We start from the raw sequence: 20,167 nt of genomic DNA on the forward strand, positions 1-20,167 counted from the left end.
AACACAGATACCCTTTCTTTAACAAGGCAACTTTTGCTAAGACCACAAACAACACTGGATATGAATCTGTACACATGGGAAAGAAAGGAACTTCTGCAACTTTCTCGTGGATAAAAGCCCCACCCCCAAACACACACAACGCTACTTGTGCTAATTCCCCTATCTCTAGAAAAAGGGAGTTATAACCACATCTAACTCAGTATTCAATTAGGCACTACTTTTACCATTCCCTTGAGTATCTTTCCTCAGAGGAAGAATGCACCATGAACCAAAATGAGACTACATTCGAGACTGCAAACATGGGATGCAAAGATGTAAAATTAAAGAACTTAAGACTTTAGATCTATTTAAATATGTTTTTAATGTAAATCAAATTTAAAATTTGATTTACATTAAAGGTTAACAATTCAGTTCTTCGGTTGCACTAACCACACATATCAAGAACTCAGAAGTCACGTGTGCCTAGTGGCTACCATATTGGACAACACAGAAAAACAGAACATTTTTATACTGACAAAAATTATACTGGCAGTGCTATTCTAGATCACTGGACTATTAAACATTATTCACATCCCAACAACAAAAATGCTTTTGAGAATATTTCCAAATAAACTGAAAAATGAAAGACATTTTTAAACATTGTAAACCCAACAAAAAAAATGTTTTTTCATCTCTTACTGGGGAAGAATTCTGAAAGCTTAAAAAGCTATGAGTGAATGTATAAAGGAAAATATTGATAAAATTTACTTCCTAAAAATAAAAATCTTGGGACTTCCCTGGTGGTCCAGTGGTTAAGAATCCACCTGCCAATGCAGGGGATGTAGGTTCGATCCCTGGTTGGGGAACTAAGATCCCACATGCTGTGGCACAACTAAGCCCACGGGCCACAACTACTGAGCCCACACACCACAACTAGACAGGAACACAACAAAAGGTCCTGCAGAAATGTTTCGCATGATGCAACAAAGATCCCACGCACCACAACTAAGACCCAACTGCAGCCAAAATAAATATATATTTTTAAAAGCCTTTAAAATAAGTTTGAAAAAATAAAAACCTTGTTTAATTAAAAAAGTTGTAATGATTAAAATTAAAAGCCAAATTATGGGAAATTATTTGTAACAAATGACAGAAATGGTTATTATGCTTAAAACATATGATTTTATATAAATTGATAAGAAAAAATAACAATACATCTAATAAGAAAGATGGGCAAAGGAAATGGACAACAAATCCCTCCATCCCCAACAAGAAGAAAAATATGGAAAGTTAACATTTTCCTATAATGTTAAATTTCACCTAAAAAAGGTACATTAAAACAAGATTTTGTGGTGGTTTTTTTTTTTTTGGGGGGGGGGGGCCACCTGTGGCTGCAGGCTCTTAGTTCCCCAACCAGGGCTAGAGCCCGTTCCCCCTGCAGTGGAAGTGTAGAATCTTAACCACTGACTGGCAGGGAACTCTCCAACAAGATTCTGTTTTTGCAAACCAAATTAATATAGATTTTAATGCTAACAGCTAAAGGTATGAACAACCCAAATGTCTATCAACTAATTAATGGATAAATGAAATGATGTTGTACACCCAAACAATGGAATATTACTCAGCCATAAAAAGGAACACTGTAACATGGATAAAATTCTGGAAATATGCTAAGTAAAAGGTCAGTCATGAAAGATCACATAATATATAATTTCATTTACAAAAAATGTCCAAAATAGGCAGATATAGAGACAGAAAAGTAGACTGGGGGAGGGAGGAAATAGGCCCAAGTCTTACAACATATTGCTCTGAAGCTCCAAGCTCATCACACAAACCAAAAGATTCACAGGAAATTGTCAGACCTATCTTCATTCATTGCATAAATACTGACTGCAAACCAAATGAAGATCTAGCACTTAAGCCTTACCAAAACTAAACTGTCAAGTTCTGGAAATTAGATCTAGATAGTCTGCTAGTTTCAGGCAAATAAAGAGGCTCTTTCTCCCAAAACTCTTCTGACACCGAAGAATTAAGCAAAGAAAACAGAAATAAGCCAGGCAAAAGGGTGCAGCAAAAAGTGGCTTCTCCACATCTAATATGCCACAGTTGAAATTCAGCTGAAAGACAATACTTTTAGAGGTGAGAATAAGACTCTCTTGGGTTCTGGGGTTTTAATATGAGACAGAGTATCCTGAGATCCTACTAACTTCAGCAGACATCATATCAATATGTAGAATGTCAATCTGACAGCTTATGAAATCAAGCAAAAATGGTGACAGCTAATTTTTTGAGCCTCTTAGCAGAGGGCAAAAGAAAAATGGGTTAAAAAAAAAAAAAAACAACCCCACCACCACCACCAACAGCAACAACAAAAGCACGACAAACTTCCCTTTATGGAGTGAGACACAAGGACATTAAAGTGCCTGACAACATATCAAAGACACAAATGAAGAGAAATAAATTTGTAAGTTAAAGTCCAGCAAGTTTTCAAAATAATTCCAATAATGGAATGGGCCCGCACTGCTACCTCACTAGCCTATTCTACTTGCCTCATTATTCACATCTCTCTGTTCTTTCCATTCCTCATAGTTCTAAGTGGTCTTACAGGAGACTTTCAGACAGAATTTTATAAGAGGACTAAGTGACAGAGATCTCTCTTAAAAGACTTCAGTATATATTAAAAATATTTTACAAACCAGACAAATATAAATATATAAATATATATAACAAAACTTTTAAATAATTCCCTTTTATTCTCTAAACAGAGTATAGAGAATACAGAATGGTGGCTCAGACAGAAAAGAATCTGCCTACAATGCAGGAGACCCAGGTTCGATCCCTGGGTTGGGAAGATTCCCCAGAGAAGGAAATGAATGGCAACCCCCTCCAGTATTCTTGCCTGGAGAATTTCATGGATAGAGGAGCCCAATGGGCTACAGTCCATGGGGTCACAAAGAGTCGGACATGACTGAGCAATTAACACATTCTCTAAATAAATGTTATCAAAACCACTTATAAAGTGATATAAATTGTAGTGTAAATCTTCCTAACACTTTCCAAAACGTTTGCTGATTTTTAGAAATTGTGGTGTGATCGTCCATGTGATACAGCTGTCAGTAGCTACAGGATGCCCTCGTTTGAGCCATGATTTAACTCAGGAAAATACAAACTATTCTACCAATTTGCCATTAAACTGATAGTCATTAGGTCCCTCCCTGGGGCTGAAACTGGTGCTGCAGCCAGCAAGGGTGGCTGGCCACTGTCCATGCATGACCACCCACACACAGAACATTCCTGGACACCAGCACTTTTCACATGTCCTAGATCTGGACAGCTGTACCCTGTCTCTGTTGACAACATCCTCCCAGCACTGAGCCACTGTGGAGCGGCAGTGAGACACTACCTATGTTACCACACTCTGGTGCCAGCCCCCTCTGGTTCAAAGGCTTTTTATATCCACTCCAGGCTCCGTTCCTTTTCCTGCAGCCACCCAACAAGGGACATTATTTGCCTTGTGGTCTCAGTAACTTATATTACTTACCAAACAGAATGCAAATTTTAAGAACTGCTATGATCTTAAAGATATGCTGGCTGAATGACTCCAAACTGACAGCTTAGGGCATTTCTTTTATGCACATAGCAGTTTCCTATTTCAACACAAGACAGTTCCACTTCAACTTGAAACTCTTCTTGTGGGGTCTACTGAAGTCTCTACCCACAGGTCTGAGAATTCCTGATTTAGAAAGAGTCCAAGTTTTCCACATAGGAGTAATTTAAAGGAGAGTTTTCTCTCCTCAGAGACCATTTCCCCTAACTCCCAATCCTGTGCCAGCAGTAGGGGTTGGCAGCAAGAACCAAAGAGTAGCAGCCAGAAAAGGAAATTAATTGGTTGGGTTTTCCTATCTCTTACTGCTCCAGGCAAAACTTTCTTTTTTTTTTTCCTGTATAAGCACCTTTCTCCATTATTACTTTACCTACAGCATTCACACACAGATATGAAACTATTTTGTTTCTGACCCAGATTCTGGCTTGAGTATTAAGTCTTTCCATATTCCGTATTGCTTCATATTTCACCAGGAGGATTACAAACTTATCTGAAATGATAGAAATTCATTTTACTTTCAATTTCTCATTGTGCTGTATGTTGCTGAAAAGCAGTATATAATGAGAAGTGAGAGCAGCACCTTGGCCTGGTGCCCAGCTGGGAGCAGATAAGTTCACCTAAAAAGGACTTGACGCTCCAAATGCCAGAAACTGGAAAGAGGGCTGGAAGTGGGGGAGGCAGATATGGAAATATGCCCAGGGGTAGTAATGGAGAAAGTGAATTCAGCCTGAGGGTGGGACCTTCTGCCTAGCCTCTGTCAGCTTGATGCCTCATTATCTTCTCCATCTTCCCTAACCTCAGGACATTCAATTAGGAAGCAGGTGGAAAAGGAACTGAGAAAGCAAAGCAAAGCCAAAAAAAAAAAAAAAAAGGCAGGAACCAGGGGGAAGAGGGAAGATCAGGTTCACTGGCTGGGATGTGAGGGTTTGGGTAGACAGACAGGCATCCATAACTCTAAGTGCTGAACACAGTCTTATGTCATCCCCACCTTCAACTGTTACCCATCATCCACTTATTTCAGGTAACACTTTTTCTACTCTCTTGTCCTTCGCCCATGTACCCTACACTCTAATCCTCTTGAATTTCTTTCTATTCTCCAAAGTAGGCCACACTATCAAGTCCCCAGGCTTTTGAACATGCCGATCCTCTGCTTGGGGTGTTGCTCCCCACTCCTCTGCATACAAAACCTGCCTACGATTTCTTCCATGACTCAGGTCAAGCACAGCCTTCTCTGATGCCCCAGTGAGTATTAGTCACCCTGTACAAATCTTTTCTTTGTCATTTATCATAGTAATACTTAAGAAAGAGTACAGTCTCTAAGACAGACCTGAGCTTGAATCTTGGTGATGCAATGTATATATGCAACTATGGTAGCCCACAAGATGGCCCCCAGTGGACCCCACCTCCTGGGATTCACATCCTTATGGAGTCACTTCCAACACTGCTTTAGGCTTGGTCTGTAAGACCAACAGAAATGGTATGTCGTTTGAGATTAGGTGATAAAAGTCCGTAAGGCTTCCATCTTGGGCTCTCACTCTCCTTTACTTTCTCTCTTGAATTACTTGCTTTGGAGAAAGTCAGCTGTCATGTCAAACAACCCACATGGCTAGGAACTGAGAACCAACAATCATGTAAGTGAGCTTTGAAACAATTCTCCAGCCCCGGTAGAGCCCCAGTAAAGCTAACATGGGCTTCCCTGGTGGCTTAGAGGTTAAAGTGTCTGCCTGGAATGCAGGAGACCTGGGTTCGATCCCTGGTCAGGAAGATCCCCTGGAGAAGGAAATGGCAACCCACTCTAGTACTCTTGCCTGGAGAATCCCATGGAGGAAGGAGCCTGGTAGGCTACAGTCCATGAGGTCGCAAAGAGACGGACATGACTGAGCAACTTCACCTCACAGCTAACATACTGACTGAGGCCTAATCAAACCCTATACTGAAAACTGCTACTGGATCGCTGAGCCACAGAAACTGTTAAGTGATAAATGCCTGCTTTAAACCCCTATGTTTTGAAGTAGCTTGTTATACAGCAATAGATAATACACCTGACAAGGGGTGGGAACAACTTAGGACTTACTGTAAGAAAACTTGGGTTCAAGTCCAGACACTGGTGCTTACTAATACAATAATCCAACCATCAGAGCCTCAGTTTCCTTCCTTGGAAAATGAGTAAACCAAGACTATAATAATATATTACAAAAAGAAAAAAAACTATATACTAGAACTAGAACATAAGATAAATAAGTAAAAATAAAGCCTGTAGCAAAACAAATATAATCCTTGAGGTACTGATGTTCAGCAATCCCATCTAAAATAAGCAGAAAATTCATCTGATAAGTGTTATTAAAAAAAAAGCAGCTTTTCATGGTCTTTAAATTGCAGTAAGGGGCTTCTCTGATAGCTCAGTTGGTAAGGAATCTGCCCGCAATGCATTAAATAAAGGATCAAACTAATTTTAAACAACCAAAAGATACAGAAAAATACAAACCAGAAACTACTTATCTAAAAGTAAAATTTGTATCTTATTTCATACCTAGGAAATTAAGAATACGTAGCCTACAAACAGTCTAAAAACTAGAGATCTTCCGTTCAGAGTAAAATCCTTCATATCTCCCCAAATCCCAGGCTCAGCATTGGAATGAGGTACATTAAGCTTGCTGTGCACCAAACTTCTCTCTTACTTGAAAAAGTGGAGGTACTAATTCTGTTGTCAGACTGAATCCAGATGTGTTTTAAGGAATAAAGAAAATACATATACTTGAGATCACACTAATATGGCACAGCTGTTCCTAGGCATTAATGAAAAGAAGAATGCTAAAATAGCAAAGAAGCGAGAAAGCCTAAAGGCTTAAACTTTATTAAAATATGAAGACTTTCAGTTGTTTCTAGTTATACTGGTTGTAAAGAATTGTGACAGACAATCAGATCTCCTCGGGAGGCAGGAGACTCCCAGCCAGGCCGCTATATATACACAATCTAACTAGCTAGCAGAATCCTGACTAGGTTGCTAGTACAATGTAGGTAAGAATGAACCAAAAGATCTCTCTCTCTGGCCTTTCCCTACCTTCTAAATGCTGCTGACTCCTTTGATGCCAAGGTCTAGGGATGACTAAGTGGGTTGCTGGTATTCCGTATGTTTGGATACAAGAGTCACCCATGATCTCTGCTTCAACATATCAGCCCTATTCTTCATGCAGTGTGCCTAAAAGTGCTAACGAAGATATGTGGTTTGTGCTTTCTCCTCTTTCTGGAAAAATGTATAAACCCAGGCCATAAAACACTCCCTGACACTTCTCTGCATATATATGTGCTTTTCCTGAAGTGAAGTATACATAAAAATTTTTTGACTATTAAACTCCTTATACTCAATTCTATAAAATAGATTTGTACACATTAAATGAACCATGGTACTTACACATAAAGATCCATAGGAAACTCCTTCATCATGTGTGTTACAATAAACTCCACCATCAGGTCTGAATGGGAAAAAGAAAAATCATATCAATCAGAATGAAATTCATTGCTTGCCTTTGGAGTTGGGAGAAAAACTTTATCAGTACACCTTACACCCATGCTGAATGGCATCAACTAACCACATCTTTATTAACATGCATTTAAATCTATTTATAAGGCACTTTTTGCAACACTTTCACCACCTGCCACTTGTAAAGTAACAAGAAAATTAGTTTACCCTCCCACTTCAGAAGGATACTTTGACCTGCCAATAAACTCAGATACAAGGGAGATTTCACTATACAGATATTTCATACCATGGCACTAATGCAAAATCCCAGAGGGAAATCATATTCTGAGAACCAAGTGATGAGGCAAGCAGAGAAAAAAGTATGGATCACATCTGTGTAACCAGAGACTCAAACTCTAAAGCTATGTCAGTCTTTCTTGTCTTCCTATCACACTCAGCTTGACAGATATTGACCAAAATGGTCTGGGGAGGTTTAGGTCAATAAAGGCTTACTATATAGTCTTAATCATTGTTTTTAAAATCAAGTAGATTTAGGAAGTAGGGCTGAATATTATAGTGAAATGGGATTAAGAGTTCAGATCATTCCCCTGAGGAAAATGCAGAATTCTGGGCAGATAAAATTACTTGCCATACAGCCCCCTATCTGTCAGCTCTGTCAGCCTCCTCTCAGCTTAACTTACTCAGAGGAAGTTTTGTATGTCTAAACCTTGAACTTTCGCCTCCTGGCCCACTGACACATCAATTTGGACCAAGAAATGGAGGGAAGAATTTGAGATCTTTATCAGGTGTAAGAAAGTTTACAAATTTATGTATCAAGCTTAGATATTTGTCTCCCTAGAAAGAACTTTTTCTTTGAACAAGGGCACCCTTTAATTGAACATTAATTTCATTGGGATTGCTTTATCAAACTCAACAAGAAACATGGTTTCTTAGTCCAGGAAAGAAATACAACTAGTAACTTCTTCTCTGAGGAGGAAGCACATCAAACAGGATCTATCCCTTATCTTAAACATGAAAACCTATCACTGGCTCAGAAACATGCCCATTTTGATGATACTCACCCAGTACTGCACATACTAAAGGACGGCAGGGAAGGTTCTTGTCTGCTGCCTTCTTCCTGTGTCTCATAGGCTTTACACAAATAAGAAATGAGATTATAAGACATCTGAACTAACATCCAATGGTTCACCATCATTTTTTTTCATGCAAATAACATCACTACTACTGGGAATTCCCTGGTGATCCGGTGATTAGGATTCTGCGCTTCCAATGCTGGGGGCCCAGGTTCAATCCCTGGTCAGGGAACTAGGATCCCATAAAATGCATGGCCTGGCCAAAAGAAGAAACAATAATAATAAAATAAAACCACTACTACAGAGAAGCTACCTTTCCTTTCTCCTTCAAGTGGTGGGTGTTGGGTGAGGCAGGGAGGACATATAAGTGCTTCTCACTTATGGATGCAGGCCTGAGACAAAAACACAGTTCACAGCAAGACCATAGCCCCACAGGGCACTGAAGCATACTACAAGGGGAAAGCTATTCTTTTTGCTTTGATTTTATCTATACAAGTGACATTACTGACAACAAAGGAGATACACTAGTAGTTTTCTTTGATAAAATAGTAAGTAAGAAAAAGGGAAAAAAGAAAAAGGGAGAATGTGGCTGTGTAGAGGCAGCAATAGTTAGCAGTTCAAAAAAAAAGGAAAAGCTTTTTTTAAAGGAAGTTTTAAATATAAACCTCAAGGTGATATTTCTGAACATACCTCCAAGTTTTAGGAAACTCCTTGATCCTTCATACTCTATTTCCCCCACCTCTCAGACGAATAAATCTAATAAGCAGGATCTAGCATCACCCAATCAAAGATAACAGTATATTCTGAAAACAAAAGGCTTAGGCCCGTCTCCTTGTTGAAATCTACATTACTGATACATTCAATGTCAAGATATACCTTTTTGGGGTTTTTTGTTTGTTTGCTTATTTTTAGTTTGTTTGTTTTTGGCCATGCTGGGTGGCATGAGGGATCTTAGTTCCCTGACCAGAAATCAAACTCATGCCTCCTGCAGTGGAAGTACAGAATCTTAACAAATGGACCACTAGAGAAGTCCCCTGATACATTCTACAATAATATTACTGCCATGGGTATGCAACTGTGGATCTTTCCACCCTCTATTGAGTATGTAACACCTCCAAGACACACACAAAAAATTCCAACAACAGGCATGTGTCTTCTGAACAGCAGTTAAGCAAGAGCCCTTTAGGATAAATTTCCACCCACATCTGTTCTAGTAGGATCAATGTCATCGTCTCCAATCCTGCCAACATAAAAAAATTCCTCTAAGAAGAAAAAAGAAGTAAAAGTCATACCTACCATTCTATGTAAGTTTACTCGAAAATTCATGTTGTCATCATGCAAAAATGCATTGGCATATTGATCCTAATAAAAATAAAAACACAGATAAGGAGGGAATGGAGCTATAAACTCCTTTTATAATCTATCTATAATTTATACTCTTATTATAGTCCAAGGATTTACAGGTCTTAAAAGAACTCCTTTCAAGGACCAGTTAGAGAGCTAAAGGGAGAAAACTACAGCCTTTATGTCAAGCCCTACTTAAGCCATGAGGTTTCACTTAAGTGTAATTTCCCAGTGGGTCTCTAACTGGCCAAAAATCTCAAAGCAAATTACAAACAATAAAAATTAAGGCACAGGCACTTGAGACAAATGCTGAGAGGAATCTGTTTTCCTATTCTCTCTTCCTTCCCATCTGCCCAAGGAGCATAGGACTGCCGATTACACGTGCAGGCTACACATGAGGATCTGAGATTAAGAAGAAAGGTCTGCACTCTGCCGTGAACAGGCTTGGCACAGCAAGAGAAAACTGCTTACTCAGGCAGCATGGCAATAGGCAAGACCCCGTATATTCCTGGCTTTGCTGAAGACTGATGGAAAATCAAAAGACTCTCACCATGAATCAGTAATAAACATCCCTTGGCTCTTTCCCAACAACTTTTCTGAAGATCTGACATGCCTACAAACTCCAATTCCTAGGAACTGCTACAATTTGAAAAACAACTCCTTTAATTATCTTCTTAGAAAGATTTTTGAAAAGCAATTACACAAGGCCCACTGCTAATAAGCAGCTCTTCTACAGCTACTCCTAACCTGGTGAAAAGCAGGTCAACTTTCCACAGCAAACATAAAAATGGAAAGACTGAGGGAGATCTCTGCTCCACATGGACCACACCTTAACTATTTTTCTTGGGAGAGAAAAGATCCGAATAAGGAGTAAGTGAAGGAGGAGATTGAAACTACGAATTCAGCTCTAAATTGACTCAATTTCTGCCAGACCTCTGTTGCCAACAAGATATAAGGTGAGTTCAGGCTAATTAATTCAACGAAAAGTGACTCTCCAAAGCCCAAGTTGCATCTTCTCTTCTTTATTTACCCTCTGGTTCTTGTTCTTCATCAAACTACAATCAATCCAACTTTACTCAGTTTCCAATGCCCATCCCTTAGCTTTTCTCTTCACCTCTCCCCACAGAAACCTGAGCTCCTTTTTTCATTTTGCTAAATGCAAAAGATTCAATATAAATAGTTTTAAAGGGACAGGACTTTTTTTTTCTGAAGAGGTGTAAGTCTCTTTAGAGTTCCAAACTCAAGAACTAGAATCTTCCAGTTCTCAATTATAGCAGTTATCATATGAATTCATTATGAAGTCATGCAGCAAACAGTAATTGACCCTCTACTACGTGCCAGACACTGAGAAAACATTGGCGAAGAAGACAAAGGACCTACTGGTGCTTCCATTCCAGTGGAGGAGATAATATAAAGGGGGAAGATTTTCTCTCCCAAACTAGACAGGAACTGGAGAGAAGGGTAGAAAACAGAGCATTTTGTAAGAGATTAGCTCATAGCAGAAGGCTGGTGAGACCTACCTCTGCAATACATGTAAGGATAATCAGACAGAGTTTGCCACTGTGAAGCCGGTGCTCATCTGAAAAGAAAAATAAATCGTTTTCTCTAAATCATCCAGACCATGTTTCTATAGAGAATAAAGATGTGTATCATCAAAAAGAACATTCACACTTTCTTTCCCTACAAAATTCATGAATGAAAATCAAGGTTTTACTAAAGTAATTCTTGCTTTTCTTCTAGGCAAAAGAATTCTCCCATAAAATTTTTTTTCTTAAGTGTTCTGGTAGTATGACAGACAGCTAAACATCTTCCTGGGAACCATTCAATTACTGTAACAGTCCTTAAAACTGTGGCCCAAATCAGGGCCATGCCCTTTGTTTCCATATCAGCTGTTTGCTTCCGGACAATCAGATCCATTCCTTTTCAAGTCCACCTCATCCACTAGTTAAAGCACCACCATCTTTACTCATCTAACACAAAACCTAGAACATTTTTATAACTGTTCATAGCAAACTGGCAGCAGAACCAGAAAAAAATTAACTGGAAACTAGGGTCCAGCTCACACTCTCCTTACAATGTGAACATTACTTACAACCAGGAAAGTTGGGAACTCTTGATCATTTTTCTTCCTGCCAAAGCTACTCACTCTACAAATATTTATTAATGACTATGTGGTAGGTAGGGCTTCCCTGGTGGCTCAGTGGTAAAGAATCCGCCTGTCAATGCAGGGGACATGGGTTCCATCCCTGGCTCGGAAGATTCCCCGGAGGAGGAAATGGCAACCCGCTCCAGTATTCTTGGCTGGAAATTTTCATAGACAGAGGAGCTTGGAGGGCTACAGTCCATGAGGGTAACAAAGAGTCGGACATGACTGAGCATACACACATGTGGCAGGCACTATGCTAGGCAGTAGAGATATAGTACTGGACTAAAGAAAGGTCTGTGGCCTCCCAGAACTCACATTCTAGTTATTAAAAAAGAAAGCAACCTCAATAACAGGGCTCTAAGCCCACACAAAGGACCCAGAAAGAGCTAACCCATCACTGCCAATTACCAGAACCATTATAACTTTTTTGCTTTCTAGGATGTTTGTGAGTGAGGTGGTGAAGTGGAGGTAAAAAGAGGGTTATACCAGCATACCCAAAACAGAAAAATGGCTTATGTTGTTTCAAATTAGCTTTGACAGGACCCAGACTAAAGTCCATTCTGGAGAGATCTATTAACAGATTACCATGCTATGAAAGTTAGCTAACAGTACTCATCCTGACATTAACCTGTTACTTCCTCAAAGATGAAATCTATAAACCAAAACCTGACAGTTAGAAGGCATAAGGAGGGTTGTGGTCAAAGAAATACATTTACCTCTCCTTAGCGATAGGCGGTACAAAAGAGTAATGACGATGATCCTATCTGACATTCCGGTAGCTTACAGCAGAGCGCCTAAGCAGCCAGAAAAGAAATGCCTTGCTGACGCAAAACCAGACTTGTGAGACTTTTCTACCTACCCCTGGCCGCAGAGCTTCTCTGGTACTAACCTTCCCTTTCCCCAAATTTGTAAGACTCTTCTACCTCTCCTGGTCACAGAGTTCTCTGGCACTATCCTTCCCTTTCCCCAAAAAGCTGATAAGCAACTCTTGCAGAAAAGCCTGCAGCTATCTCTCCACTTTAAAAAAACTGTTCCTGATTACAAAACTAAGGCATATTTCATTATTATTCATTTTTAAAATTCATAAAAGCCCCAAAAAGCAAGAACAATAAAAAATAAGTTTAATCACACCAAACATCATAAACATTGCTCTATCAACTTTAGGCTACGTATGCATAGATATATAGTTTTAGTATTTTTATCTCTTGCCTATCTTAAAGCATGAGCAGATATTCCCTCAGGGTGACAATACCCAAGACAGAATAACTTCAGGGAAAAAAAAAAAGACTTTGAAAGCACAGCCAAAATCAAGGTGATAATAAAACACAAAATTCTGAACCATGGAGAGGAGAGGAATAGCTGGGGAAGGGACACACAGGTAGCTTCAACAGCATTCATAGTTTCTTAAGTTGACTGATAAGTTCACATATATTCATTTTATTATTATACTTTTTATCCTATGCTATTTATTATGCTTATTATAAACTTTATAATCTAATAGTAATAAATATTTAAAGTATTTTTATAGGCAGCAAATGATATATAATAAAGAAGACAAAATAGTACTGGGGAGAGAGGAAGGAGGAGCAGAGCCAAGAAAAAGTTGCTTCTACTGCCACTAAAAACATAATGAGATCCTGTTAGCCAGGTCAGGGTCTTAATCATCAGGAAGGGAGCTGGGCCAATGAAGCCACACAGGTATCGTTTTGAAATTAACTCTTCATCATACTTAACCATATTTAGGCTGCCTTATCCTACCATATTAAGGCTTCCTTTTAGCAAAGATCTAACCCAGCTAGAATTTACAGAAACCGCCTGAGACCACTCATGCTGCAATTAATCTACCCTCAATTTTGCCTTCTATTTATTTTATGGATGGCACAGTGACCAGTACAATGAGGATTATATAACCATTAAAGCTAAAAGTGAGTTTCAAGGGCCTCAATTCACTGTGTTATATCAAGCAAAGCTAGAAATCTATTTTCAGGGTCACATCTATGCAGTTTTTTGCTTTCTGTGGTTGCTGCAGTATTTCCAGAAAAAGGGAGAGGTTACTGATTTCCAAAAAGGAGAAGCAATGGCCTCAGGAAACACTGATGCATGTATAACAATGGGATTGCACTTAGTGCCACTTAAAAATAGTTAAAATGGTAAATTTTACGTTGTATGTATTTTACAATAGATATATATACTAGAAATAAATAAAATTGTAAACATTCATATAGATCCAGTTTAAAGAAAAAACTAGGCTTAAAAAAACAAAAACCTTTAGATACATACTGAACAAAATTCGTTGGGTTTCTTCCCAATTTCTTCTTCTAGCCCAACTATTCCACTACCCTACCCACCAGTTAAAAGATCATAGAAAAATCATCAACAGAGGAAGAAGAGGAAAACGACAGAATAACATCAAGCTTTTCTAATACCTATTTCTCTCCCACTTCCATTCTGCATTTCACGGATGAGGACTAACACTTCTATTTTAAGTGTTAAAAAAACACAGTCCCTCTGAATCTCACCTCTTCCTACCGTACTCTGTACAACAGTTCTAATTCTCACAATGAGATGATGTTTTCAGTTCTTGTCCTCAAAAGGGAATTCCTGAAACATGCTAATCCCCTCACTTCCCACACACAGAGTTTGCATCTACTTACCAAAATCTATTAGGAAGACTTGCTAGTTTTTGTAGAGATAAATTTATTTTCTCTATTCTATTTTGGAGCACTCCCGCTCCAGCTCCAGGTTTTCCCAACACCATCTAATCACCATCTGGCAGTGAGAAATTTTCCAGTAATCAGGACCATCACTTTGCAAGGAGGTCCCAATGGGTCATCTCGTCAAAGCTTGCAAGTATTAATGCTGCTCCTTGATCATGCTAAGCAGCTACCTACCACCTCCTGCTTCCTGAGCTCTCAAAAGAGAATGCCTTACCTTTGGTGTCTTGCATGACAATCGAGCTGTACTTTAAGAAGGTTATCAGTAGATTACTGGTCTGTACATCTGCATCCAGTGGGAGTTCCACAGAACTTATAACTGGAATAGAACAGATAAAATGCATTCAGCCTGTAACATATTCCATTTAACACTTCTACCTATACAGACAACTTGCCAGCGGGCAAGAAAATCACAAAAGAATCTTTCTCCAAAACAGAGGAGAGACTGAGTGCTTATCATCTAGTCTTCCTAGGCCTCTAGAGCTCTTCCTACCCTCAAGATTAAGCCCAAAGTCCTTCTCTCCTATCTAAAAATGCCTGTCTAAAAGAAGAGTGCTTTTCTCCCAATGTTCTAAGAAGGGTATTTTGATTCCACTTTCTAGTTCCAAGCAAACCAAAAAGGTTCAAGGCCGTTCTAAAAAGCACTTTAATTTGTACCTAAGTGAAAAAGCTGTATTGAATACAAATGAGCCTTGCTTTGATGAGTCTACTGCTTAAAATAAATGACAATTCATTCCTAATATGGAAAAATCTTGCTCAGAGAATAAGCCTTTAGGCTGGAAATACGCAAGATGGAAGGAAAAAAAGTTAAGACAGAAATACATTCAAATTCTACTTCTTAATCCCTTCCCCACAGAAGGGAACTTAAAGGAATACCAGGCTGAAAACAGGTGGACATTACTGACTAAGAATAGAGTTTTATACACCTAGTTGCTTGCTGGAGAAACTACCCCTGCTCACATTCTCTGTGCCACAGTAACAATAAACAAGGGACCAGACTAGGGCTGACCCACACAGGATAGTCTTAATACAGATTCCCAAGTTTCTAATATTTTAAATGGGATTTAGACATCTTAAGTACTTTTACACTGTCTAAGACATAATATACAAAAAAAGGAAACTCATGATTGCCTAGAAAAACTAGAGGAGCTATAGTTTTCTGTCATATTTTCACCTATGAAAACTCAGCTGAGTTTGGGATATTATTCAGAATATGTATTCTTAACTATAATGAATCCCTTTGAAGTTATTACTATGTATGCTGAGAACATTTATTAACAATGGGAATCATTTGCATATTATGGATCCATGATACATAGCAAGCACAGCAAAAAGCCTTATGAGAAGAAATTAACATGCCCAACCCTTGGCTATTTTCCCACAGTTCAGACCCCAAGAACTAATAAAAGACAAATATATTTTTATGTTGAAATACTAATATATCTTAAAATTCATGTTATGGATTAATGATTTGAGACTGTCATTTCAAACTACAGCCTATTCTGAAGCTCAGAGCCCATAATCTTTCCTTTGTCCAATACAAAGAGGCATTGGTCTGGTAAGTGGGACTTTTTTCCCCCGACTCAAACACAGAGATAACTAGAAAACTGTCTTACATAATACTTAGAAATATAGAAGTATATGTATTTTTAGTTTACAAGAAAATCCTCCCATGCCAAGGCTGAGTTGTCAAATGTCAAGTCTGAACTGAGAACAAACGTTGTTATAGCTAAACTGCTGACTTTTTAAAAATAATGGCAACAGTGACATACCTTTAAATATAACTAGGCCACTGAGCACCAGTTATATTAAAAACCAATTAAAAAACCAAAACTTGAGGATAGGGTTATAAGACTTAGGACCCCTACAAAAAGGAAATAAGTTAGGAGAGAAGAAAAAGAAAAAAAAAAAAATAGAAGCAATATCAATAAAATAAAATCCCTCACAAATCAAAATCTGCTTCCTAAGAGTTATTCCTTGATCGCTGGCTTCGTAATTCTTCCCAACAGCCTTTGTCAAGGAAGATAGTCATTTGAAAGTGGGCTGACTCCAATCTTCCCACTAGAAAAAGTAAAACCTCACTGGTTGTAAGTAAGTAAGCACAAATCAAGTTGCATAATCAAGTGTGTGGGTGGAAGTGTTCACAATGAACAGTTTGAAAGGCGGTTCTCTGAAGCAGCCAAACCCCAACATCACATGAAATCAGACATACAGATACAGACAAAGATATATGTGTGTGTGTAGATATACCTATGCGAACCCAAACGTGTGCACATGCACGCGCACACACACACGCCTTTTGATATCCATGGTAACCAAGAAGGATTCATCATTAAAAAAAAAAAAAAAAACAAACTATTTCTGCTGGAATATTATTTGGTGACCAGAATAAGCAGAGAACAAGCAGGCAACCCTACTACATGTTCCTTCTCATTAAGATACAGGTGGGCCCTGCTTTTCGAAAGCTCATTTTACAAAAGCCACTTCACCTCCACAAAAAAAAACTATCTTAGTACTTGTTTTCACTAATGCCAAGTCTAAAGACGGGCTTCACTTTTCAGAAAAAAGGCAGGGACTTCCCTGGTGGTCCAGGGGGTAAGACTGTGCTCTCAATGCAGAGGGCCCAGGTTCAATTACTGGTCAGGGAACTAGATCCCATATGCACCAAATAAGAGTTCAAACGATGCAACAAAGACCTGGTGCAGCCAAAATAAATAAATGTTAAAAAAAAAAAAAAGAAAAAAGGCAAAATGGAGAAGGGCAGAATAGGCGTAGGGAATTAACAGATACATACCATTATATATACTAAATAAGCTACAAAAATATATCACATATCACAGAGAATATAGCCTATATTTTATAGTAACTACTTGTTGTTTAGTTACTCAATTGTGTCTGACTCTTTGTGACCCCATGGACTGTTGCCTATCCAGGCTCCTCTGCCCATGCGATTCTCTAGGCAAGATTACTGGAGTGGGTTGCCATTTTCTTCTCCAATATAAATGGAGTATAATCTTTAAAATTTGTGAACCACTATGCTGTATACTTGAAACATATAATATTGTAAATCAACTATACCATAGTTTTTTAATTAAATTTTTTTAAAAAGACGAGGGAATTCCCTGAAGGTCCAGTGGTTAGGACTCTGGGCTTTCATAGCAGAGGGCCCAGGTTCAATCCCTGATTGGGAACTAAGATCTCACAAGCCATGTGGCCAAAAAAGAAAAAGACAAGTGATAACAAGTATTAGTACAGATGTGGAGAAAAGGGAACTCCTATATACTGCTAATGAGACTGTAAATCAGTGTAACCACTGAAGAAAACTGTATAAAGGTTCCTCAAAAAATTAAAAACAGAACTACCATATGATCCAGCAATCCTACTTGTAGGTATATATACAAAGGAAATGAAAATAGGATATCAAAGAGATATTTTCACTCCCATGTTCATTACAGCATTACTCACAGTAGCCAAGATACTACAAACACTATATGGCATCACTTACATGTGGAATCTTAAAAGAACAAGTCAAGCTCATAGAAAGACAGAGTAGAAAAGTGGTTGTCAGGGGTTAGGGGATGGAGGAAATAAGGAGAGGTTGGTAAAAGGACACAAACTTTCAGATTAGCAAAATCTGAAGATCTAATGTAATATATTAAAAAGGTAACCATGTTGATAATACTATGTTGTATAGCTGAATTTGCTAAGAGAGTGGAACTTAAATGTTCTCATCCCCTACAAAAAAGAAAAAGAAAAATACATGAGGTAACGGATGTGTTAATAGATAGGGGGAATTTTCTCAATGTATATGCGTATCAACTCACCTCAATAAAGCTGAAAAAAAATTTTTTAAGTATACACATTCAACTTTACTTTCTCAAATTCAGGCAAAGAAAAGTAGAAAAAAAAATCCTACCACCTATCAACAATTAGAAATGAAAGTAACAAGAAACAAGAGTGATGGGGTGAGACAAAAGAAAGACAAAAGGCAAAAAATGAAAACAGTGTTCAGCGTTTGTTTTGCAGCAAGTTGTAACAGAGGCATTGGCATCCCCAGCAGTGAGAGTGATACCACTCAATTCCTTCCCCACAAACTACACACAGCATGTAAGAATCAAGCCACCCAGTTCTGAACTGTGTCTGTGAGCGTCTGTGCTTCATCTAAATTTAGTCTGTGCATCCATTAGCAAGATACAACCTAAGATATTTGCTCCTTTGCTTTACGCAATTTCTGCTTACAGAAGGTTGTGTAGGAAAGCTCTGCTTTCAGAGAACAGGGGAAATCTGTATTTTGGAATTTGACTATTAATTGAAAACAGATCCAATTTGCTACCACAGACTTGAAAATCAGTGACACCTCCCAGTAATACTTTTGTACTAATATTGCTTGTACTACCTTGAAGTGCTAATGCCACAGGTGTTATATCAAAGTTTAAAGGAGAAACAGCAGAGCAAAGATGGTCATGTCAAATACAGACAGTAGAGGGGCACACTTTTTTTACCCAAAATAAGTTCAACATTTGAGGCAAAACATCAAGTATTAATAAAGATTATTTTTAGGTTAAATTATTCCCTCAAGCACACTCAGCTGACATTAGAACCAATTCAGGTTGATACAAAGTTTGTTGGGCAAAATTCTTAACTCCTTTTCTATTACCCTTTCCTCCAGTGATAAGATTTATACAGTAGAATTCTGTTGTTGTTGTTATCTTTTAAAGGAGAGAAATCTTAAATACCCAGCAAATTCCCAATTATTACACACTTGTCATTTTCTAACTGGGTGTGCCTGGCAGACACATAACAGTGAGCAAATTCCAAGTTCACTTTCTCATTCATTTAGTCAACAAATATTTACTAAGCAGTAACCATGTCAGGCACTATGCTGGACATTTAGTGGTGCACAAAACAGGCATGGTCCCAACCCTGATCCATGCAAGGTTCTTAGTGTCAACTCTCACTAATCTTAGGCAAACCTCATACTCCTCTGGCCTCAATTCCCTCATTTGTCAAATGATAACATTAGATGATTTTACCATTTTACATTTATTTCAGTGAGATATTCATAAAATATCTCATCTGAGCCTCACAAGTACCCTGAGTTTGGCAAGACAGGCATCACTGATCTCTGAGGTCCCTTTTAAATCTAGCATCTCCATGATTCTACAACCATTCCCTAAGGAGGACAAGCTGGAGTTTCGTAGCTTCTTGACTATCTTTTCTTTAGAGTTTCACGAACCCTAAAGATAATTTCTTAAGCAAAAGAACTAGCAATTACGCTTTTCGTCAGGAAAAAAAAAACTACACTCACCCCTAAAGATTCAAGATTGTATTAATCAAGAAAACAAAGGAGGTGATGGACTTACCATCAGAGGAGGGTGGGGTGGTCCCAAGTGGTGTGGCTGGGGTTGTTGGAGCAGGACTGACAGGGGTTGTCACCAAGCCCATTTCTGGATGACTCTGAAAGAGAACACAGACAAGGATAAGAAAAGAGAAGATTGTGGGTGTCCTCTGCTTAACCTTTCTGGTATTCCTGGCCTCATAAACACACAGAAAGCTCACTGAAGAGAGACTGCTTCTACATTTAGTTCCTACTAGTACCTGATTACTGTTGATGCTTGCTAAACTCTAATAAGCTCTGCAGGCTAGTTTTCTTTAAGTAACTAAGTTCCCATTATGTAAGTCTACCTACAGAACCATATGAATAAAAAACTGGGGTAAACAAATACACAGAAATATTCCACACACAAAAAAAGGGCACTTGCAGTCCTATCTGAATCTGAGAAGAGACCATTTATCTGATCAACCTAAAACATATCTACAGACTAT

General features: G+C 38.5%; 1 protein-coding gene and 1 non-coding gene across 4 annotated transcripts in view; one reads left to right on the plus strand and one right to left on the minus strand.

Annotated features, from left to right (window-relative positions):
* The window catches only part of ARMH3 (armadillo like helical domain containing 3), a 176,740-nt gene that overhangs the window by 123,171 nt on the left and 33,402 nt on the right, over positions 1-20,167 (minus strand). For all 3 annotated transcript variants that reach the window (XM_040254239.1, XM_040254240.1, XM_040254241.1), the window contains 6 exons: positions 19,705-19,798; positions 14,559-14,660; positions 11,002-11,060; positions 9,434-9,499; positions 8,126-8,195; positions 6,996-7,056 (listed from right to left, as the gene is read on the minus strand). In XM_040254239.1, the coding sequence (XP_040110173.1) occupies positions 6,996-7,056; positions 8,126-8,195; positions 9,434-9,499; positions 11,002-11,060; positions 14,559-14,660; positions 19,705-19,798 (452 nt within the window). The remainder of the gene's footprint in view (positions 1-6,995; positions 7,057-8,125; positions 8,196-9,433; positions 9,500-11,001; positions 11,061-14,558; positions 14,661-19,704; positions 19,799-20,167) is intronic.
* Positions 5,277-5,348, plus strand: TRNAS-GGA. Its single transcript has one exon. It is a non-coding gene; the product is annotated as a tRNA-Ser (tRNA).

Source organism: Oryx dammah, unplaced genomic scaffold, assembly GCF_014754425.2.
Source record: "Oryx dammah isolate SB20612 unplaced genomic scaffold, SCBI_Odam_1.1 HiC_scaffold_14, whole genome shotgun sequence".
NCBI lineage: Eukaryota > Metazoa > Chordata > Mammalia > Artiodactyla > Bovidae > Oryx > Oryx dammah.